Consider the following 24,323-nt stretch of genomic DNA (forward strand, 5'->3'; position numbering starts at 1 on the left):
TGGCTTTCATGATGATTGGTTGGCTCAGTGTGTTTCTAATGAAAAACATTTCGTATTTTTATACACCCAACGTTTACAAGATACTTTTATCCAAGAAGTAAGAAGCATGTTTGAAATCTCCTCCAAATGTAGGTTGTATAAATATATCGTAGATCATTATGACATGCAGTTCTACCTCACCAAGTCACTAACTTATAAGTGTAAAAATATCCTAGGTAAGTATAGGTTACAATCTCATACACTAAGTATAGAAACAGGCAGGTATAATGGTATACCTAGAGCTCAACGGCGGTGTCCGCTTTGCAATAGAAACGATGTCGAGGATGAAACCCATTTTATTTTGTTGTGTCCAGTTTATGCTCGGAGCTTAGAACCAAATTTATTAAACCCTATTATTTCCGTCGTCCTTCCGTCTATAAATTAATACAATTATTCGCCTGCAAAATTGTAAAACAATTGAGAAACCTTAGTAAGTATCTAATTCAGGCTACTTCTAAAAGAAAGTCTATACTTAATATCTGAGCAATCGTGTATGTTCCAGCTTTGTGCCACCGACAATGATTATATATTTTCTTTTGTATGTTGTCATCATTGCTATGATGTCATCTTTTATCTTACTCTATGTTCTCCGCCATCTTACATAAATGGATTGTAATATTTACTTGTATGTACATGTATATTGTAACTCCTATGGAAATAAAGAAAATGAAATGTACCCGAAGGTCGCAGCCCTCGGGAAACATAATGATTCGCCATTGGAAAACATGTCACGCCTCAGGCATCTGCCTTCAACAAGGACAATATTAATACATAAACACTAGTTTTAATGTAGACCGGTCATTGACAAACAGGGTAAGCCTTGCGCAAGCCAAGAAACAGTATAAAGTAGGAGAGAGGAAGTTGAAGCGAACCTATTTGAGAATGGAAGGGAACATGCTGTATCTGATAAAGCGTAATAATCCTACAGAATTTTACCGTAGTTTTTCTATGCGGACGGCCTGTGATACAGGTAATTTATCTAAGCTGAAGGCCTGTGATACAGGTAATTTATCTAAGCGGAAGGCCTGTGATACAGGTAATTTATATAAGCGGAACGCCTGTGATACAGGTAATTTATCGTTAACGATTTTTTTTCAATACTTCAAGGGTCTCGCTGATGTACCTATTGTCGACGGTCGAGGTCATAGCATGAATGATAGAAATACCGAGTGTGTGTATCCTGAGCTAGATGTGGATTTTAGAATTGAGGAATTAATAGAAGTAATTAGGGGTTTGTCTCGTGACAAGTCGACTGGTGTTGATATGTTATTTAACGGATACATAATTGAATAGACCAGATTATTTAATTCTATGTTACATGTAGGATATTTTCCAGAGTCCATGGCGCAGGGTGTTATTATACCTTTTCATAAAAAGGGGAATAGAAACAATGTCAATAATTACTGGGGAATTACATTAATTAGTCATCTAGCTAAGTTATTTACTTCCTTGGTAAATAAAAGATTATTAAAATGGAGTGCAAGGCAGGATGTTGTTACCGATGTCAAATTTGGTTTTAAACCTGGGCTTGGTACCAGGGATGCTATTTTACATTACATAGTTTAATAATTAATACTATAGAACAAAATAAAAGCCTGTACTGTGTATTTGTAGATTACAGCAAGGCTTTGATAGTGTAACACATGATACACTTTGGTATAAACTTTGGAAAAGTGGTGATAGCGGTAGACTGCTAAATGTAATTAGATCCATTTATGATAATGTACGTTCTTGCATAAAATTAAATGGTAAATTATCTGCTATGTTCGATATACATGTCGGATTATTACAAGGGGAATCGCTAAACAAAAAAACAGTTTGTGGAAATGTATACTCAACGCCTGCATGACGTATTTATTCAAGAATTACGTGGTGCGTTTGAAACATCTTCTAAATGTTATTTTTTTTATAAACATCTTGTCGATAGTTTTAATATTCAATTTTATTTAGTAAAGCCTTTAACTTCTATTACCAATAAATCGTTGAGTCAGTATCGCATGCAGGCGTATTCCCTTAAAATCGAATCTGGACGCTATAATGGGGTTCCGAGAGACCAAAGAATATGTTTAGCTTGCGACAAATATAGAATATGAGATACATTTTATTCTTATTTGTCCTGCTTATTCTATACTGAGAAACACATTTATTAAGCAATATAGCTACCGAAACCCCAGTGTGTATTAAAATTGAATTATTGTCATGTAAAAATATTAAAACATTACGTAGATTGGGTATTTATTCAAAATATGCTACTGCCAAAACAAAAACCCTCGTGTAGTAATATTGCTTAAGGGTGTTTTCTTTTTTATGTGATAATGCTAATATGGAATTGTCCCCCGCCGTCTTGGAATTGCATTCGGAAATTAAAAAAAACTTGAGACTTGAACTTATCTATTTTATTTGAGTGTCACCACACATCACAAGACAAACTATTTAAAAAGTGATACTTGATTTTAACGAATTAGAACAGTTTTCCTGGAACAAGAAACCTAGGGCTTCTTCACGGCCGTGGTTGTCGTCTGCTTCGGTAACTCATTCTTAGCATTACACAGCGGATATAAGGAAAGACCGTGTGGCACTGTAATAGATCAATTATGCTCGGTTTAGAGTGAGCAATATTATGCATGTATGATGCCTACAAGGAGATTGACAGAGAAAATATGTTTGGACGAGCTTTTATTAATAACTTTAATAGAAAACGATTTTCAAACTCAAATAAAAGTGTCTTCTGGAAAGACTCAGCGAGTGCGGAAAATTGCCTTATGAAATTCACGACAGAAATGAAATAGACAGGAAAAGGATCTGTTTTTTTATTTTTATTTATACCACGAAGAGTTCCATCGTAACGTAGAACTATTACGGTAATATGTGCACATAACCTTAACACGCACACGTAATAGTTTATGTTTATTCTTAAGGATGCCTGTCCCACTACATTCTGTGTAACTACCCCTAACTTTGTTTTGAACACAACTGTTCTGTTGACTAGGTACATGTAGCTCAGTCGGTTAGCGCGATAGCACAACAACTTGAGGTGCAGGGTTCGAACCTCGGTCATGCCAGAAAACAAGTTTCCACGGCATAGTTTCAGTTAATTCGTGACAATATCTATACAGTGTACATGTACTTTATCAAATACTCAGATCGCTTCAAACGATGAACATGATAAACTGTATTTAAATATCGATTAAATTTCGTGAATGTTCATTTTCGGTTTTGTGATTAATTATCCTTTAGGAGTTCGATTCACGCCAGAAACAATAGCATATATGCGATATAAACGCTTCAAGATAGTGAATTAACTAGTCAACTAAAAAAATGATACATGTATCTAGAAAAAAAAATGGCAAAGATAATTTTAACATATACGGATTAGGAATTAAATCCCCTGATGAATTTGTGGTTAAAATTACACACTACATCGTAAACTTAAAGAATTCCAATTCAACTCTATATTGAATATAGATTGTCCATAAGTCTCTGGCTAACTGAACGTTTCGCCCGCCAGTTGTCTTTATATTATAGAATGTAGCGTTTAACGGTTTCAGCATTATTGGATTATGTGACGCCCCGCTCCCCCGGGTTTTACTCGGACAGTCGTTACGAAACGCCCCGCTCCCCCGGGTATTACACAGAGGGTCGTTACGTAGACGTTAATTTCTTGAAATTTAACCAAAATCAACCTCAACCTAATAAGTATTGATGCGAACAAGGCCATTGTCGTACTGTATGATAACAGCAGGTGTAGACTATATCCAAATTAAAGTGATTTATAATTTTTACACAGTTTCACGACGGTGAGAGAGAAGTTGTGTGACCTCCATGTTGATAAAGGACCAATTGATGTTGATGTCTGTGAGTAAGAGTCATGTTTGGTTCGCCCTGCTGCCCAGTAACGTTTGGTAAGTCTGTCTGGACCAAGTCACACCAGTTAACTGCGCATGCTCTGCTGACAATCATGGAACTTAACCAAATAAACAACGCCGTATCACATTTCAATGCCTTATCTAGAGCGTCTGCCTCACGCGCTCGAGTTTATGCTGTCGTATTTTACATTAATCAAAGCAGCTCCAAAAATAGAGACAAAAGGCATCACACTTTCGATTTGAGAGATTTTTTCTAATTGTATTGCCCTCACGATATGGAAATACATGCATCATTGTTGGTTCCCTGCCAGATGGCCAATAAACGCATAAAATCGTTTATATAATTAATTCGGATATTTTGAAGTGCATTCGCTGTTAACGGATAAATACATTTTCAGATAATGAAATACATTGTACACTGTATTATAGAAACTCAACGCAACGTTAAAATCATGAAGCATTGATTTGAATAGAGCCCCTGTGATAATTAAGCTGGCTTTACATTGGCTCGTTTTGATACTTTAGAGACCAATTCATGATGTAGGGGAGGCAATCCCTTGTAAGCCTTTCATGGCTTCTTGGAAATATCACCAGGGAAATCAGATTTAAAAACCAGATTTAGAACACCAAACAGTTTTACAGTCTACATGAGCCCAAAGTAAATATTACAGTTTAGCATCTAACACATTAATTACACCTTTTACGTTATTCTAATGTTGGTCTAATCGACTGGTAACTAACATGAGTGCATTCATTTACTTTATGTAAACCTCAATCTCATGTGCGTATAAATTGTATATAATATGCTCGTTCTTTTTCAGTATCATCTTATAGGAATGGCAGGGCCTTGGTACGTGATCTTGAAGTATATCAAAAGCGAAATTATACTCTGAGTCAAATGAAGTTGATAACAATGAGAAATACATGAAAATATAATACTTTAAAGAAAGAAATACGGTGGTGTTTTCATGTAGGAAACTGAACAAGTGCTGATCGATCAACGAGAGGTAACTCGTATTTACTATAGCAGTGTATCAACTGTGTTAATTGCCACGCATAAGAAAGCGATTGACATATATTGTTTTCATGTAAAACGGAACTTCAAGATATTGAACCATCGTCATTTTGAGATGCACGCATCAAATGGTACGATCATAGTGTGTTCCTATCTAAACCCCTATTTGAGCTTTGTAGAAATTTAGGGTCCCACCCGGTGGCTTGGTTAAATTTAAACTGGGGTCTAGCGATGAAACCCTGGGCTGGGGTGTTCGGGCGAAGCCAAACAAATAACTATACTTTTTCCATTGTCTCTATTGTGATGTATTTTTAAGTCCCATTCAAAAGAAATATGTTCCATAAAAAATACATGTTGTAATGCATTTTACAGAATTTTAGTTAGTAAAAACTGAAATTAAACTTCAGGGATCAAACTCAGCACTTTCCCATTGCAAAACCTACACTTTACCAACATTGACGTCTGGGAACTGTACCTACACGTACACATCAGCAACTGAGTAGTTAGTTTATGAGCCACAAAGCCTATGAAAAACTTGGCAGGGGAAGTTACTCTAAGTCAGAAGAACTCCTTTTGGTTGCTTCTATACTCTAAGTCAAGGAAACTATGAGTGGAACTCTTTCTTACGATTATCACTGATTCACTGGTACATGTATCTTTTACCTTGATTAGACATTTTGGGCTGTGCCTTTTCTACCGGATCCAAAGGACTCTCACCCAATCTAGATACGCCCCTCTGTGAATATATACTTAATCAAAGAGATCTCTAATTTGCAATCATTGTCATCATAGTATGTTATTTTAAAATGTAAATTGTCCTGAAATGTCACATTAACAAAAAGAAACAAAAAACAAAGGTTCTTGCGAACACGACAAAATCAAAAGTGCAGTCCTCCCTCCCTCTCACATAGATTGTAATTTACAACGTAATGAGTCAGATATCAGTGTCTATGTAGTATATTATACGTGTTAATGTCATTGTTACTGATTTATATATGTACGGTGGCAATATATGGTTACGTGGCACGATTAGACGGTTAACACACATGTATATTATATGGTGAATGTGATACAATACGTGTGAAACTGTAGAGTATTGACATCTTTTTCATTTAAATATATTTTTATTCAAATCAAATAAACCATGAGATTAGTCCCCTTTTGTGATGGTAGTGCCATCTTGTGGTGAAGCTTTATTGTAGTGCCACCTTGTGGTGAACTTTTATTGTAGTGCCACCTTGTGGTGAACTTTCATTGTAGCGCCACCTTGTGGTGAACTTTCATTGTATCGCCACCTTGTGGTGAACTTTAATTGTAGTGCCACCTTGTGGTAAACTTTTATGATAGTGCCACCTTGAGGTGAACTTTCATTGTAGTGCCACCTTGTGGTGCACTTTCATTGTAGTGCCACCTTGTGGTGAACTTTCTTTGTAGTACCACCTTGTGGTGAACTTTAATTGTAGTGCCACCTTCTGATGAATTTTTATTGTAGTGCCACCTTGTGGTGAACTTTAATTGTAGTGCCACCTTGTGGTAAACTTTTATGATAGTGCCACCTTGTGGTGAACTTTCATTGTAGTGCCACCTTGTGGTGAATCTTGTTCAAGTGTCATCTTGAGGTAACATGTAAGGTAGTGCTATCTTCGGCGATCCTGTATGATAGTGCCATTTTGTGGTGAACTTAAGCGGTAGTGCCACCTTGTGGTGAACCTTTGTAATAGTGTTTTCTTGTGGAAAACTTTTGTTATAGTGCTTCGTGATATTTATAGAAGTGCCATCTTGAGATAACCATGTACATGTGTAGTCGACTATTGTTGTCTTGGGAGAACATGTACATAATGCTATCATGTGGATGGTAGTGGTATCTAGCGGTCAATCTGTTTGTTTGCCTTCCCATGTACATATGTACAGTTGTACTCAATGTGATATAGATAACATTAACATATAAACGCATGAACGGCAATAACTTGCGTACATAAGGTACACACACACGTGTACATAACTCAACCATCCATACATTAGGTACACACACGTGTACATAACTCAATCTTACATTCATTAGGTACACACACGTGTACATAACTCAATCTTACATACATTAGGTACATACACGTGTACATAACCCAACAATACATACATTAGGTACACACACATGTACATAACCCAACAATACATCCATTAGGTACACACACGTGTACATAACTCAATCTTACATACATTAGGTACACACACGTGTACATAACCCAACAATACATACATTAGGTACACACACGTGTATATAACTCAATCTTACATACATAAGGTACACACACGTGCACATAACTCAATCTTACATACATTAGGTACACACACGTGTACATAACTCAATCTTACATACATTAGGTACACCCACGTGTACATAACCGAACAATACATACATTAGGTACACACACGTGTACATAACTCAACCATACAAACATTAGGTACACGCACGTGTACATAAATACATTTTACGTACATTAGGTACACACACGTGCATATAACTAAACCTTACATACATTAGGTACACACACATGTATATAGCTCCAACTTACGAACATAAGGTACACACACACGTGTATGTAACTCAATTTTACGTACATAAAGTACACACACGTGTATATAACTCATTCTTACAAACATTAGTTACACACACGTGTACATAACTCAATCTTACATACATTAGGTACACACACGTGTACATAACTCAATCTTACATACATTAGGTCGCACACACGTTTACATAACCCAACAATACATACATTAGGTACACACACGTGTACATAACCTAACCATACATACATTAGGTACACACACGTGACCACTTCAATTTTTACATACATTAGGTACACACACGTGCACATAACCCAACAATACATACATTAGGTACACACACGTGTACATAACTAAACCTTACATACATTAGGTACACACACATGTATATAGCTCCAACTTACGAACATAAGGTACACACACAAGTGTACATAACCCAACCATACAACCATTAGGTACACACACGTATACATAACTCAACCATACATACATTAGGTACACGCACGTGTACATAAATAAATTTTACGTACATTAGGTACACACACGTGCATATAACTAAACCTTACATACATTAGGTACACACACAGGTATATAGCTCCAACTTACGAACATAAGGTACACACACACACGTGTACATAACCCAACCATACAACCATTAGGTACACACACGTGTACATAACTCAACCATACATACATTAGGTCCACACACGTGTACATAACTCAATCTTACATACATTAGGTACACACTCGTGTACATAACTCAATCTTACATACATTAGGTACACACTCGTGTACATAACTCAATCTTACATACATTAGGTACACACACGTGTACATTACTCAATCTTACATACATTAGGTACAAACACGTGTACATAACTCAACCATACATACATTAGAGACACACACGTGTACATAAATAGATTTTACGTACATTAGGTACACACACGTGCATATAACTAAACCTTACATACATTAGGTACACACACATGTATATAGCTCCAACTTACGAACATAAGGTACACACACACGTGTACATAACCCAACCATACAACCATTAGGTACACACACGTGTACAAAACTCAATATTACATACATTAGGTACACACACGTGTACATAACTCAACCATACATACATTAGGTACACACACGTGTACATAACGCAACAATACATACATTAGGTACACACACGTGTACATAACACGTGTACATAACTCAACCATACATACATTAGGTACACGCACGTGTACATAAATACATTTTACGTACATTAGGTCCACACACGTGCATATAACTAAAGCTTACATACATTTGGTACACACACATGTATATAGCTCCAACTTACGAACATAAGGTACACACACACACGTGTACATAACCCAACCATACAACCATTAGGTGCACACACGTGTACATAACTCAACCATACATACATTAGGTACACGCACGTGTACATAAATACATTTTACGTACATTAGGTCCACACACGTGCATATAACTAAACCTTACATACATTTGGTACACACACATGTATATAGCTCCAACTTACGAACATAAGGTACACACACACGTGTATATAACTCAATTTTACGTACATAAAGTACACACACGTGTATATAACTCATTCTTACAAACATTAGTTACACACACGTGTATATAACTAAATATTACGTACATTAGGTACACACACGTGTATACACTTCAATTTTACATACATTAGGTCGCACACACGTGTATGTAACCCAATCTTACGTACATTAGGTACACACACGTGTATATTGCTCAATCTTACATTACGTGTACACATGTGTATATAACTTAAAACTCCGTACATTAGGTACACACATGTGTATATTGCTCAATCTTACATTATGTGTACACACGTGTATATAACTTAAAACTCTGTACATTAGGTACACACACGTGTATATTGCTCAATCTTACACTACGTGTACACACGTGTATATAACTTAAAACTCTGTACATTAGGTACACACACGTGTATATTGCTCAATCTTACACTACGTGTACACACGTGTATATAACTTAAACCTTCGTACATTAGGTACCACATGTGTATATTGCTCAATCTTACATTACGTGTAAACACGTGTATATAACTTAAACCTCCGTACATTAGGTACCACATGTGTATATTGCACAATCTTACATTTCGTGTACACATGTGTATATAACTTAAAACTCCGTACATTAGGTACACACACGGGTATATTGCTCAATCTTACATTACGTGTAAACACGTGTATATAACTTAAACCTCCGTACATTAGGTACCACATGTGTATATTGCACAATCTTACATTACGTGTACACATGTGTATATAACTTAAAACTCCGTACATTAGGTACCACACGTGTATATTGCCCAATCTTACATTACGTGTACAACCATACATACATTAGGTAAACACACGTGTACATAACCGACAATACATACATTAGGTACACCCACGTGTATATTGCTCAATGTTACATTACGTGTACACACGTGTTTATAACTTGACCCTCCGTACATTAGGTATCACACGTGTATATTGCTAAATCTTACATTACGTGTACACACGCGTATATAACTTAAACCTCCGTACATTAGGTACCACACGTGTATAAATTCAATCTTACGTTTATTTAGTACACATATGTGTTTATTTCTCATTGTATGTCCAACATGTACAGACTGAACACGTTGATATTGCTCAGAATAATCTGACGAATTCAAGTATACACTTGTGTATATAAGATGATGTACATTTAAGTTTACATATACATGTAGTTGATATGTAAACTTTCGATTTTGATTAGTCATTGAGGAGAGCATGCCAAGTTAAACGAATTTGGCAAAGGAAAGTGTATTTGTCCTTCTTATCTCAATCTCTGTGTAAAGTATATGTCGTACATATCTAAATAGATTATGCTGTTTGCAATAGCGTAAAACCAATAACTTTGTCAAATCGGGTTGTATATTAACATTGAGCCATGCTAGTATGTACATTACCAATCGATCTGGTCGGCGGGGCGTGTTTACCACCTAATTCATATTGTGTACATGTCTTATCGGCACGAGTGTTCATGTGTTCCCTGTCCAATCTAAACACATATAGGGAGGGCTATAATGAAAAAATAGCAACCAAAGGCGGTATTTAAATCGATTAACGAAAGTAGGAACAATATCTCACCAAGAAATTATCGGCAGAGATCTTTGTAAATTAAGAAGCAGAATCGTTTTCATCGCAATAAGACACCAAGGACTATATTTCTAAGCTTTTAAAAAATAATTAAAACCAGAATATATCTTCCTGATTTTTATTTGATTACGCGCTGATATTATTTGTGTCTGAAGGGGTAGGGATTGGGTAGAGAATTGGCGGTAAGGGTGGGGAGATGGATGGGGGTGGGGGTGGGTGTACATGTATATGTAGTACACATTGGAAGTCATTTATCCAGTTTTTATAAGTATAAGGCGTTACTATATATCGAGAGTTTGGATTATTTTCCTTTGAAAAATATATGACAAGAATTTCTTCGGCATCGTTACTGTCATTTGACTTTGAAATGAGGTGAGATATATAAAGAAGTAAGATATGTGAATTTGGGATCTTCATATGACCTCAAATAATCGTTTCTGGATCAGTAGATGAAATGGATAGATACTCATTTTAATTTGTGATAAGGTTATTGACAAATGGTGCACTCATTGTGCCAGGCAAATAATCTGGTATCGAAATCTTCGGGCAAACATGGGGGTAATCTATAAAAGCTGCATTAACCAGATGATGTGTTTTCACCTGGATTTTCACCTGTGTTTTGCTACCCGGGTTTTCACTGGATTCTGGTGTGGACCAGTTTTATTTCTCCGAGTGCTAGGCTGGGAAATCAATTTACGATGTATTTGTGACCGGTGGCGACAGTGCAAATAGTGTATTATAGTTACCCGGATAAGAGTGTGCTATCAAATAGCAAAAGACACATTATACAACACAAACGATCGCGGGTAACGGGCCATATTGGGTCTGTGCTGGTCGCGTAAATGGACAATGTGGTAGAATACTTAAGGTCAATTCATGGAGACTGTGATAATTGCTGAACAATGAATTCTGTACGAAAGTACTAACGTTTTGTCGGCTGTTGGATTACCTTAAATACACTCGTAAACTATCTGTGTGTAGTAGAAGGTCAATAATTGGACTAATTAAAAGCTGTGATTAATTTTACCTCAGTTTCGTCCGTTCATTGGATTAGGAAACAAAAGCGATTAATAGTTATCCCGTACACGCGCACATATACAAATAGTTAATCGTTTTAAGAGCTACTTATACTTTTAAGAGAACGTCATACATGTGAACTGAATAGACGGACAACTGCAGTGTATCAATGTAATTATATGCAGTCTGTACCGGTTGACCAATGTTGTAGTACCACGTGATAGTGATTGGGGGTGAAATGTCCTCCATGCACCCAAACGAGCGGTCGCACCCTACTTTGCAGCTCCAACCGAGAAGGACAACATCTTTCCGCCGATATAACATCACCGTTCACACCTCGCCCAGCCAAGCAGCCTATCTCCCGTCCTGGATGGAGAAAGTTCAGAAAACACGCCAGGAAATGATCGACAATTTAAACTCTGCCAGACTCAGAGAGCAGTTATATTTGAATCGACACCGATGTGACAGCAGAGGAAGTCGACACAGCACATCCTCTTCCCTAGGGAGTCCCCGGATGTTGAAATTCCTCCAGGCGGCTACCATTGACGGAAGTACGGCTGAGCACGAGAGCCTAGAACAACAGTATCAGGAACTACGAAATAAAATGTTCCCTCCCAAAAGTCGGGAAAAAGTACCGGATTTACCAGATCCTAAACCGTCGGAGGATGATAAGCAGAAGAAAAAAACTAAAACCAAGAGAACAAGGTTTAAACTTAAGGAAGATACCAATCATAGTTATCGGCCACGTGCGCGTGACGTTTCTGATTCAGCGTCAAGTGCCCCATCAACAGGACGGACATATCACCACGTGCAGGTTCCCGTTTCCGATCTTTTAGCGTCGGATGCGCTAGGTTCGGATCATTTCTTAAAACATTTGAATTGTGTGAAGCAGTTAGCGCGTCGATATCGCCGTGGAAATCGAAGACACCGTCACATCGGTGAGCCACTGAACGTACAGGACAGTTGATGGAAGAGCTATAGGGAATTACGTGATGGGGAGTAAGTCATATTGATGTTAGAATTTTATATAAATTTGGAAGTGTAACGTGTGATTTTTTTTAATAATATTTAAATTTGTCCAAACGAACGTACATGTATACAGAGAAGGAGACCCGAGTGTTTTAAGTCTGGATCATGGTGTTTTTTTCCGGACAAAAAAGGTACTAATGTTGACCAGGAAATTAATTTTCCGGACCATAAGACATGTTTGCTGATCACTTATTTAGCGTCGGACGCAGAAAGTTTTCTGGAAATGGAAGAGAGATATATATAGAATTATTACTATGCATACTTTTGTACGATTTGTATATGTTGTGTTTTGTTTGTCTTTTTCGGTTTGGTGTAACATTATATTCGGTCACTTATTTATTACAGACAATAATCTGCAGGCCTGTACAGTAGTTACAGATCTAGCAAAATACCTTATATACCAACTGATCTCAATCGAGTTCAATTCTCGGTAACAATGGCATCATCAGGGCTAGCATTTTTAAATATAAATTTATTTGTTTTACAACAATTATGAAACAACTTATTTCAACTTATATTAATCACACTCTTGCCCGGATATTAGCGTGTGGGGGCGGGGGTGCTTAGTGTGGGAGGAAATCGGAGTACCCGGAGAAAACCCACGTGTTCGGGTAGGTGACCCCCACCTTTTAACGTACGATCGGGGAATCGAACCCAGACCGCCTTGATGAAAGGCAAATGCGCTATCCACTGCACCAGCCGACCACCCTAGCATTTTTACTGAGAGTTTATCCAACCCATAACACGTGTGATATTACATGTACTCTCAACACCTCAGGGTAAGTCCAAACATACCAAATGAATAAATTATCGGATCCTTGTAGCTCAAATGTCCAAACGATTTATAACTTTGAAATGTTATGGCCCAATATAATTAAGTTCCCGCAGTTACGATGTACGAGTGTCATCGGTGTAATGTACGGATGTGTGTCGTGTAGTAGAATGGACCCGGAGACGTGATTTGAACAGCTAATTAACAAAAGTGTTTTTATCCACTTTTTTTTTTTTTTTTTTTTTTTTGGGGGGGGGGGGGGGTCGGGTGTTAAATCAATATACACCATTACACTGTATTTGGTTAATAACTCTGTCTGTGTTACTTTATGTCTGGTTTAACCATACACGTCTGTTGTTCCTATCTATACATACGTTTGATTACTTAAAACTTTTATATAAAAAAGATATAGTGCTATATTGATAAATGTATTGTGTTTTTGAGTTTTGTTCTATCTACATTATGAATTTAGTTAAGATAAATACGACAATAAAAATAAGTTATATTTATTAAATACTGTGTGTTGGAACTTTAAAACTTTGTAAGTACATGAACCTCAGTTTTAAATTACATGTAATTTAAATTCATTTGGCTTGTATAAGTCCTGACCTTTTGACCCTTAGGCGAGACTTTCGTTATACGGAATCAGTGACCTCTCTAATATATCTGGTTCTAAACAGCATTTACGAAACTGAAACGTAGTAAAGGCGATTAATATAAGTGGACATTTATATGTGCATATAAACGTGGTAATCTGCACACAGGGGCTTGCAACAAATATATAAAAATAAAAAATACGATCATCCATAGTGCTTGACATTATGCGTGTTCGTATACAGTATATATATATATATATGTTACAAGCCCCTGTGATATGTGTTGAAAATCGCTGTGAGCACGAATGTGTCTCAGAGTAAGGTAGCGGTTGAGGAAATTTTAAATCCATTTTATGAGTGTTCGTATATAATTTTTTATTTTGTTACAAGCCCCTGTGATACATGTAGAAAGACACTGTGCACGAATGTGTCTCAGATCTCGGTAGTCTGGTAACGTTTGCGGACATTTTAAATCCATTTCAACGGTGAGCTAGTCACGGATTAGGGCTTTAAGTCCTATGGCCCTGTGTGTGTAGTGATTAATAAAATCAAAGAGATACATTTTACAAACTAAAGCAATATTGTTAAAGATAAGAAAGCGAGTGAAGAAACGTCAGCGAGAAATATCAAAAGCAAAAGATTTGTTTTGTTTTACAGATTTGTGTCAAAATAAAAAGGAAACTATTTCAGCTTCAGTTTTTATACAAAGAGCATTTCATCAAACTGCTGTCATTTTTTCTTTGTACTTATACGACTCATTGAGTGGACAGAGAAGAGAAGATAGTGTCGTTGTCGTATATATAATAGATTTAGTTTTATAGCCCTTACTGTAGGGGAAAACGTTTCTTTGTTTCTCCGTAATTAATCTGGTTTCACGAGGGAGAAGCCCGAGATAAACATGATTAACGAAAGAGAAACAAATAATCGTGTTTCCCTACCACAAGGAAGATAAATATTCCATTATGCCGAAATAAAACAATATTCCAAAAGTAAGAATGATCTGGTTGACGCGCTATTGTCGTCGTCTGCTTCAGTCATTCGGAACTCAGTTTTGGTGGCACTTATGCATGCAAGTTTCGGGGAAACTCGAGCGTGTGTGAATGCACTGCTGTTTTATTGTCCTTTTATGTGATCGATATCACCTAATCAGATACGTTTATACAAATATGGGGTATAACAACTGTAAACGCACTCTTCGAAATCCAAGAATTCCGCTCACCATGCACTTACAAATGTATCTTTAGTAGAGAAGATAAGTATTTCGAGAGTAGAACCCTTGAATTTCATAAACGAAGTACAAGTTGGGTCAAGATAAAACCTGCGAACCCCATCATTTGAAAGTATACATGTATCCACCCTATACCACATCACTTATTCCTGTTCTGCTGGTAAATGTAGATTCAGAAGAGTGTCAATTAGCGCAATGGCTCTTCTCTATAATATCATATACAGTTTGTATGCTATAGATCCGTTTATGCATTGATGTAAATTATGTTGAAATAAACTGAAAATCAATAACTCATTTTTAATTTCAAGGGTAACTTGAATTATATCAATACCCTTTGCTCATTTGTCTGGTTTAATCTTTATTTTTTTTAAATGTTGTCAACATCCGACATATTGAAAAGATGATTGATTTTGATTCAGTAGACATTGTTTATCAAGGTTGTGGAATAAGAGTTCATCGCTTTGTTCAGGACGGAAGTTGGCGATCACCGACAGCTATACTGGGAAACGGAGAGGTTTGCTAACCAACGATATTTGCTGTACAGTCCATGCCAACTAAACGGACAGACATTGGATTACATGTTAGCATGCACACTATGTTAAACGTTCAAATCGACACCTTGTTATGCTCAAATGTCATAATTTGATATATGCTTTCAGATGAATCATCGGTCATAAATATAACACAACCTATGGCGAATAACGATATGCTTGAAAACTGACAATACTTTTGGGCTAATCAATATTTATATTTATAAGCAGGGAACCCAACAGATGGACAAATATTTGCATAAAGCAATATCCGAAAATTGATAAACTATAATGGTATAATAGGCGTGCTTATTTACTGACTATAGGGTACAGACATAGTAACGTCAGGTACAAGGTCAACAGTCCACAACAATCGGAAAATCGTTCGGCCCTTTCCGGCAAGCTTCATCAAGACGGAAAAGGCCCAAAGGGATTTCCATAGTACTCGCATGTTAAAAACGGTGTTTCGGTGTCGAACGAGGATGTGTGTCATCCTACAAACTTAAATGGGGCTCCAAGGGGATAAAAGCAATTACTGACGATATACATTACGACACATCTTAGGCCAAATAAAAATAATATTGGTGTTTCCTGTTTCGGCTCCAAAAAATATGGTAGGAAAAACATTAATTTTTTTTTGGTTAAGAAAATCTCCTGATTACCTTCGTGAATGTTAACAATATGTTATTGTTTTAATTAAGTATGAAAGGCACCAAATATATAATTTTTGATTCATGTAAAATAAATACACAAATGCATTCACAATTTTTGTGTTGAGCAGGCTCAAACAACACACTGAAGTAAATTATTATTTTACCCATCTAAATGATTATGGAATAACAAACCATAATTTACAGTATTGCTACCATCAATGCTACATTTCTAAATTATCCCTACAGCTGGACACTAGTGTTTAGTAATCCAAACTCCACTGATGGTCACCAGTGTTATGTTCTCTTTTGTATTACTGATACTTTCTGTTCTCGATTTCCACTGCCTCCAGTTCAAATTAACTGAACAACAAAATAAGTATACTTATATTTTACACTATATCTACAACACAAGTTTTTTAATCTGTCATAAACTATACAAGTCTTCACTATTGTGAACTCAATCTCTCCACTTCAAACTGAATTATCTCCAACTATAAACTGTAAAACTGCATAGATATACAAACTACAGCAAAAACTACTATTATTACTCACTTCCTAATTCTCACGTTACTCTCACTTTCTAACTCTCCTCTATATCTCTTGACCTCTCAACTGGGTCTCCCTAACTAAACCTCTTTCCTAAAGACCCCAACCCAACTCTCTTCTCCTTCAACTCCCACGCTGAACTACCTTACTATCTGTGCCTTAGCAAAATCCTGTTACAATAAAAATGTTGATTCATTAAAATTGTTGATGCTGCTGAAATCCTGTTAAAAACTGGCCATAAATCCTGCTAAATTTGACTCTGGTGGTCAGCATCAGCTGACATCACAGACTGACCCCCAACCTAGACTACAGACAGTCCCACTAATCTAGAGATCCCAACCTATACCATAACCACAAATATCTACGGCTACTTAGCTACTACCTTCAAATAAAACTCGGACACTGACCACACTAATAAAGTACATAACAAATTATATGTACACTTTGAACAATTAAACGGCTAATACATGCATTACAGTGACTGTAAATAAAACAATAAAATGTATTAGGGTTGGCTTGAAAAAATAGGGTCGGTCGGGAAACGGGAAACATAGGTATCTTTTTTTTGGCCTTATTAGAGGGTCTAAAACGAGTTATCGTCACACATAAAATGAGGTGTAATTTTCAATATTTCTGATTAGTTATAATGAGATAGAAATAAACTCCTAGTTATGAATAATATCGCTTATAGGTATCAGTATGTGAACAATTATAATGCTTCTGTCGCTAAAACAAAAAGAGAAAAAATAAAACACAAAATTGAATATATTTAGCGTATAATTACGTTAGTATTTCACAATCAATGAAGATATTGGCTATGCTTTTGCCCACGATTCCTCCATTTTGGACAATTTGGTACCAATCTCCCATTCAACATATTTCAGTTCATAATCAGTACAGGACAGTGTCATAGCTACCGCAGTTTCAACTAAATTAATTGTTTTTACAACTTGCCCGACACACTTAGAGGAGCCATCGTCATCAGCATAGACGAGTAATTTCTGTTTCATGTCCCATCTTCCACTTCCGGTTATACATGGTGTCACAATTAAATAGTCTCTGTCGACTTCAATACATTTCCCGTCCATCTTAAGTTGACCGTTTCCAAGTAATGCAAAGTTACGTACTTTATAGTATGCGAAACAATCGCCTATTACTATAATAGGATTATCTCCGAGAACGCGGTTTTCCGAAGGACCGAAACAATAACCGGAACCAAGGTTACGAAGGTGTCCGAAATGTTCGCTGCCCTCTGGAGGGACTTCAAGTTCCGGGTAAACGTTTTGGAGAAGCCAATCGAAACCTTTGCATTTAAATTTCTGTTTGATTTTATCCATTTCGTCAAACTTTTCAGATGGTTCTGCGCTTTGGGCAAGTGCAGAGCTGAAATAATAGAAATATCGCTTGTAATCACCGAGCCACATCTCCGCTGTCCGCCTGTTGTTGTGTATAAGATCGGAGTAATCCATTTTGAATGGATGTCCTGATTTGAAAATGTGGGCAACGTGAGAACATGGTGAGATTTTCATACTTCCGCCACAGAGCCACACTCTAATAGAGAGTTCTACATCTTCTCCGCCCCATATACGCATGCCCGTGTCAAGACCACCGATATCAAGAAAGTATTTCCGATTGACAGCAAAAGCACAGCCCACAATGGCTGGGGTGTTGAAAGCTTTCGTCGGTTTGGCTGCAACTTCCGCTTTTTGCTTTGGTGTTAATGGTACAAAACTGTACGCCATACTCCACTGAAAATGACCTCTCATGTCATTTGCGAAGTACCGCCTGTATTGAAATGTTTCTGGGTCGACCAAGTCGATAGAAGGCTGGATAATAGTCCTGCGGTCTTTGTCAATTTCGTACAGTAATGGTTCCAACCAACCGATATTGACCTCTGTATGCGAGTCCAAGAAAACAACCACTTCCCCTGTTGCAATCGAGGTCCCTACAAATCTTGTTTTCATCGACCCGAGTCTTTCATGCGCTCTGTGTATTTGCATAAAATCGAACTGTGCCACATACTTATCCAATGGGGCTCCCAAATGTTCCAAATTACTCAAATCATCTATGATGATGATTTCATGAATAAGTGGTGGAGGCGAATTCTTCAGGATACTGTTTATAAGTCTCTCGAATGTAGACCATGGCTCATTATGTAACGGTATCACTATGGATGCTACCGGAAGTGTAGCATTATCATACAGAACCGAAGCACACTCAGCAGAACGTGTAGCCGGAACCTCACGAGACACAGGAGTCGCGTGAGATTTGTTGACGTTGATGAAAAAACGGCTTGGGTCGGTGTCTTTGAACAAAGAAATGCCGAATTCCTGAATTATATCAGAGAAACTCTGTCGATAATTTCCAGCATTGTTACCTTTCGGACCAAATTCATTCTTCCGTTTTCTGTTGGCTAAATTGGCGACATTGCTACTTTTCCAGTTTCGCTTAACAGCGGAATTGCTATCTCCACCATATCCGGGTTCCCTGAAATATTACAAGTCGAAAATGTATAATGCAATTGGGTGCTTTTTATTATAAATATTCTTTCAGTGTCTGAAGTGTACTTTATTTTATTCATCATTATTTTTAAGATATGAGAGAGAGAGAGAGAGAGAGAGAGAGAGAGAGAGAGAGAGAGAGAGGTAAATCCGTCTTCGATTTGAATTTTATGTTCGCCAGACATTAATGGTACAGAAACACATCGATAAAATCATGTATAAATAACTACACTTGTACCATGAGATTGAAATCTGAAATGCCTGTATGTATCTTTCAAAACAGCATAAGGCGATGTATGCCCTGTAAAATTTGGTGAAAAAAAAGTCTCGACTCACCACCGGAAATAATAATCACAGGGACCTGATAATTTGTTACAGCTATATTTGAACCTAAACTATGGTGCTCAGAGTAATTTCACATGTTTTAAGGGTTTAGACCGATTTTCGGTAAAAATGACGCCCCAATGATCTGATGATATGAGGGTGTCATTTTTATCGAATACAAGTAAAATAAATATGAACATCTTAGTTAAGGTCCAAATATAGCTGTAACAAATTCTCAAGTCTCTTTGGTAATAATGAAATCAAGGACTGTGTCTTACATTAATGGCGAGTTGACCAACAGTCGACCATCTCCAGTGAAGGTGGGTCGATGTGTGTTAATTACCCAGGCAACCATCGATGACCAGGCTAACACTACTATCAGCTTCAGGAAAAACCGCAGATTCCTTGGGAACATGGTTGCTTACTGTAAGAGGACCGGCAGTGTTCCCGTATAAACAGTGACTATAGACTGGTTGTCGCACGTGCAGCTCAGCAGGGCGCGTCATCTATGGAAGACCATTGTAGCCGAAAATACCATACTAACTGGTTGTCGATCTTTTCTCGCCAAGATACGTATATCTTCATTGATTAAGAACAATGATTGGTACTGTAAATATGTTGTGAACGAGAAAAATATACAGCGTATGAAGTTTTTTTTTATTAAAATAACAACAATGAAATACACATTTTTTTTAATGATTGTGATGATAAATAAACACGAAATTTGGTCTATGGCAGTGTTAAGCAGCTGTTTTGGAGATGAATTTGGTTGACAACAAGACCTACCTATGGCAGGAATAGGTCGACAATAAGTTAGTATTGTATTTTCGACTCCAATGGTCTACTAACTGGTTGTTGATCGTTTTCTGCAAAAACACATTTATCTTCATTGAAGAAGAACGCTGATCGCATTGAGGAAAAATAATCAAATTACAAGTATATTGTTTGTGTTTGAAAAACGAAAATTTTCTATGATAGCGTTTTTCAAATGCCTTGGAGAGAACTAGTCGGCAATGCAACCAGTCGAGTAACCATGATTTTTTTTCTTTTTGTTTTTCAAATTGGAGCTATATTGTGCTTGTAATGATAGATATTGAAGTACGTGCACAACGTCAGCACGTGTCTCTGTGATTGAGTACCTTATAAAATATACGCGTGCAAATACTAGAACATAGACATACACATAAGTTTACATTTCCACTATAAGTTCCTCTATGATTATTACTAGGAAAAATTGGGTGTATTGAGCTGTGAACGCAATTCGATCGGTATCACTTTGAAGCTTCTCCTCCCGCCTCGATTAACATGAAACAACCATTAGAATCAAACATTTTGGTTGCGCTGGGCTGTTCCAGAAATATTGTTTGCGCTGACAACACAGACACTTCAAATTTCGAAAATGTAAGGGAATATCTATAAATAACCAAATATTTAGAATGTAAACATAAGGGTTGAATGGTATGTTCATACCGGTATGAACGCAAATTGGTTACATTCATTTTGTATATATTGGTCTTTATGGAATATGTATGTAACCGATTTATATTCTTACGAATTTTTTTTCGATTTGAAATTCCCTCTAGTTAGAAGCTAGAAGACGACCGTAATCCTATGTACAGTATACTTAAAATCTGCCACACTTTTTTAATTTTGTAATCGAGTCGTTGGGTTGAAAAAGTTAATTACAGGTACTTTCCTAGGGATAATATTAAATATACTAATGCTTTTTTTTAGTTGAAAATTGAATTTCAATTATTTGCAACCAAATTAAAGTCTCAGTAAAATTAAACAGATTATGGCGTACCTCTGTACAAAATTCATCCCACGTTACAATGGTCCAAGCTTGTGGTCGACACAGACTAACACGTGTATGTGGTTCTCACAAGCTTCCGTACTTTTAGTCACTGTCTGAGGTATCGCGTGCGTGCATTGCCGGCATGACATGTATGTTGTTGTTTAGATGAATAGGTAACGAACCTATCGACATCGACACAAATAATTCGCACAGCGCATGTCATTTGCAACACTTATATCAATCTTGACCTTAAATGATGGGTTCAGTCAGAGGCGAATAAAACAGCTAATTCGGAAAATAAACAACTCCCATCACACTTTCGCAATTTCTATGACCCACTTCTTTTATTGGTTTATTTGCCAGGAAAAAGCAAGAACGGTCTAAGAACTGAGTATAGTTTTAAAGACGTAACCATATTAGGAAGTTTAGGTATGGCGGTGGTGGTGCACGTGTGGGGCGAGAGTGATGAAGTTCCTGGGATTCTAGACCTCCCCGCCCCCTTCACCAACAAAACCATTTATAAGCGCGTAAGAGATAAAATTGAAGCAACGTAGCAACATGGCCCAAAACGTCTTATTATTCATAAGCTGAGACAGACTTGCATATTTATACCGGTAAACCTAACAAGACTCAATAATGACAGCAACATCAGTATTCTCCATTACATTTAGATCACATACATTACACCTTACACATACAATTCAATAAAGCACTGATGTATATGAAGGACTGTTTTTACAGTGAAATTCACATCCAAAATTCGATAACGTTTATTACGAATTTACATAAATCCATGCATTGCCCATTGTTTTCTGAACTAATATGTATAGCACAGTGATTCATTTCAAGTACCAAGTAAGAAAATATATACCCCAACTTTTTTTTCTCAATCAAGAGAATATTTGGGATGTTATAAAGAAATAGGGTTCACTTTCAATACTTGTATTATGTAAAAAATGTATCCCATCCTCGAAATTTCAAATTTTAAAAGCTGAAAAAAAAGAAAAAAAAGGAATAAATAAATAAATGAATAAATAACTTCTAATTCACAATTGTATTGTGTGTTTGATTTTTCAGGACTAACATTTCCTTGACGTGTTAATTTAAATATCCATATTGATTAAATTCGTTCATATAACCTCAACTAGACTGTGTACATTGTACTAAAAGTACTGCGGAATTACTTGTACGACATATGAATAACAAGATCTTTAAAAAAAAATATGTGTGTTGTGTAGTTACATCTAGCAGTTAAACCTTGGACTGCCACAGGGCCGATTTGGGCCGATCTGATTTTTACGTTGATTTCCACAGGACCGATCTGGGCTGCTCGGCTTTTAACGAATTTTGACATCACGCTCGGCATTGTTTATGACGTCATCAATTCATGTGACATGAGACGATCTGGAAACTATATCTTCTGTGAGGCGATTTATTTTCAAATTACAATCATTGTAAAATATTATTCCAGCATCGCAGACGCACATATCGTATACCAATGAAAAGCTGAGAGCCTGATCTTGAAGCTCGTATTTAAAAAAAAGATGACATGCTTTCCCCGTGTTTTGAAATACCCGTCCATAAAATAAAGGAAAAAGAACAAAATAACGACACCAAAGTATATACTGCGTGTACCGTTTCCTGCATTTCACGCAGTTGAATATTCTAATATGATCTCCACTCTACCCTCTGTTTCGGTGTCAAGTGATAGAGTATGGGTACTTTTTATTTATTTATCTATTTTTCTTGGGCTTTCTGTTAAAATTCGGAGCAACGGTGTCAGTATATTAGAAACCATTCGCGCACTTTCGTGCTGTAAGCGGTGTATTTGAACTTTCAATTCCTCGGAGATATGACGTTGGATACGACCAGTGGAGACTGGTAGATACAATAACACAACGAGAGAACAAAGACACTGTATGAGCTGCAATTCAGATTTAGAAGACGAATATCATTTTATTTTGATATGCAGAAATTATCATATTCTGAGAGTAAAATACGTAAAACCATATTACTGGCGAAATCCTTCAATGTATACACTTGTACAGTTACTAAGTGTTGACAATATCAGCGATCTTCGTAAATTTGCAGGATATATTTTGGAGACAAATAAGGCACGAGTGACGTAAACATGCATATCAATATAATTTATATAAATGTCTATGTATGTATTATTGACATTTGTATCATTACGGATTACATGTTGTTGATGTTGTGTATGTCAGATGATGATGATGATGATGTTGATGATAATGATGTTGATGATAATGATGTTGTTGATGATAATGATGTTGATGATGATGATGATGATTATGTTGTTGTTGTTGTTGATGATGATGATGTTAATGATGATGATGTTGATGCTGATGACGATGATGATGATGTTGATGACGATGATGATGTTGTTGTTGTTGTTGATGATGATGATGATGATGATGATGATGATGTTAATGATGATGATGTTGATGCTGATGACGATGATGATGTTGTTGTTGTTGTTGTTGATGATGATGATGATGTTGCTGCTGCTGCTGCTGCTGATGATATGATGATGATGATGATGATGTGAGAGCGTTAATGATTGTTGAATGCACAATAATGATGTGGGAGTGATAATGAGTGACCCCCCCCCCCC

General features: G+C 36.7%; 2 protein-coding genes across 2 annotated transcripts in view; one reads left to right on the forward strand and one right to left on the reverse strand.

The window, feature by feature from the left end:
* Positions 1-11,380: 11,380 nt before the first annotated feature.
* Positions 11,381-24,323, forward strand: part of LOC110455124 — a 13,834-nt gene continuing 891 nt past the window's right edge. Inside the window, exon 1 of the mRNA XM_021505075.1 lies at positions 11,381-12,713. Within this exon, the coding sequence (XP_021360750.1) occupies positions 11,953-12,681 (729 nt within the window). The 5' untranslated portion in view covers positions 11,381-11,952 and the 3' untranslated portion in view covers positions 12,682-12,713. The remainder of the gene's footprint in view (positions 12,714-24,323) is intronic.
* Positions 17,830-20,385, reverse strand: LOC110455123 (polypeptide N-acetylgalactosaminyltransferase 10-like). Its single transcript, XM_021505074.1, has 2 exons — positions 20,172-20,385; positions 17,830-19,555 (listed from the first exon to the last, which is right to left on the reverse strand). The coding sequence occupies exons 1-2, from the start codon at positions 20,306-20,308 to the stop codon at positions 17,884-17,886; spliced, it is 1,809 nt and encodes a 602-aa protein (XP_021360749.1). The 5' UTR covers positions 20,309-20,385; the 3' UTR covers positions 17,830-17,883.

Source organism: Mizuhopecten yessoensis, unplaced genomic scaffold (genome assembly GCF_002113885.1).
Source record: "Mizuhopecten yessoensis strain PY_sf001 unplaced genomic scaffold, ASM211388v2 scaffold8131, whole genome shotgun sequence".
Taxonomy (NCBI): Eukaryota; Metazoa; Mollusca; class Bivalvia; order Pectinida; family Pectinidae; genus Mizuhopecten; species Mizuhopecten yessoensis.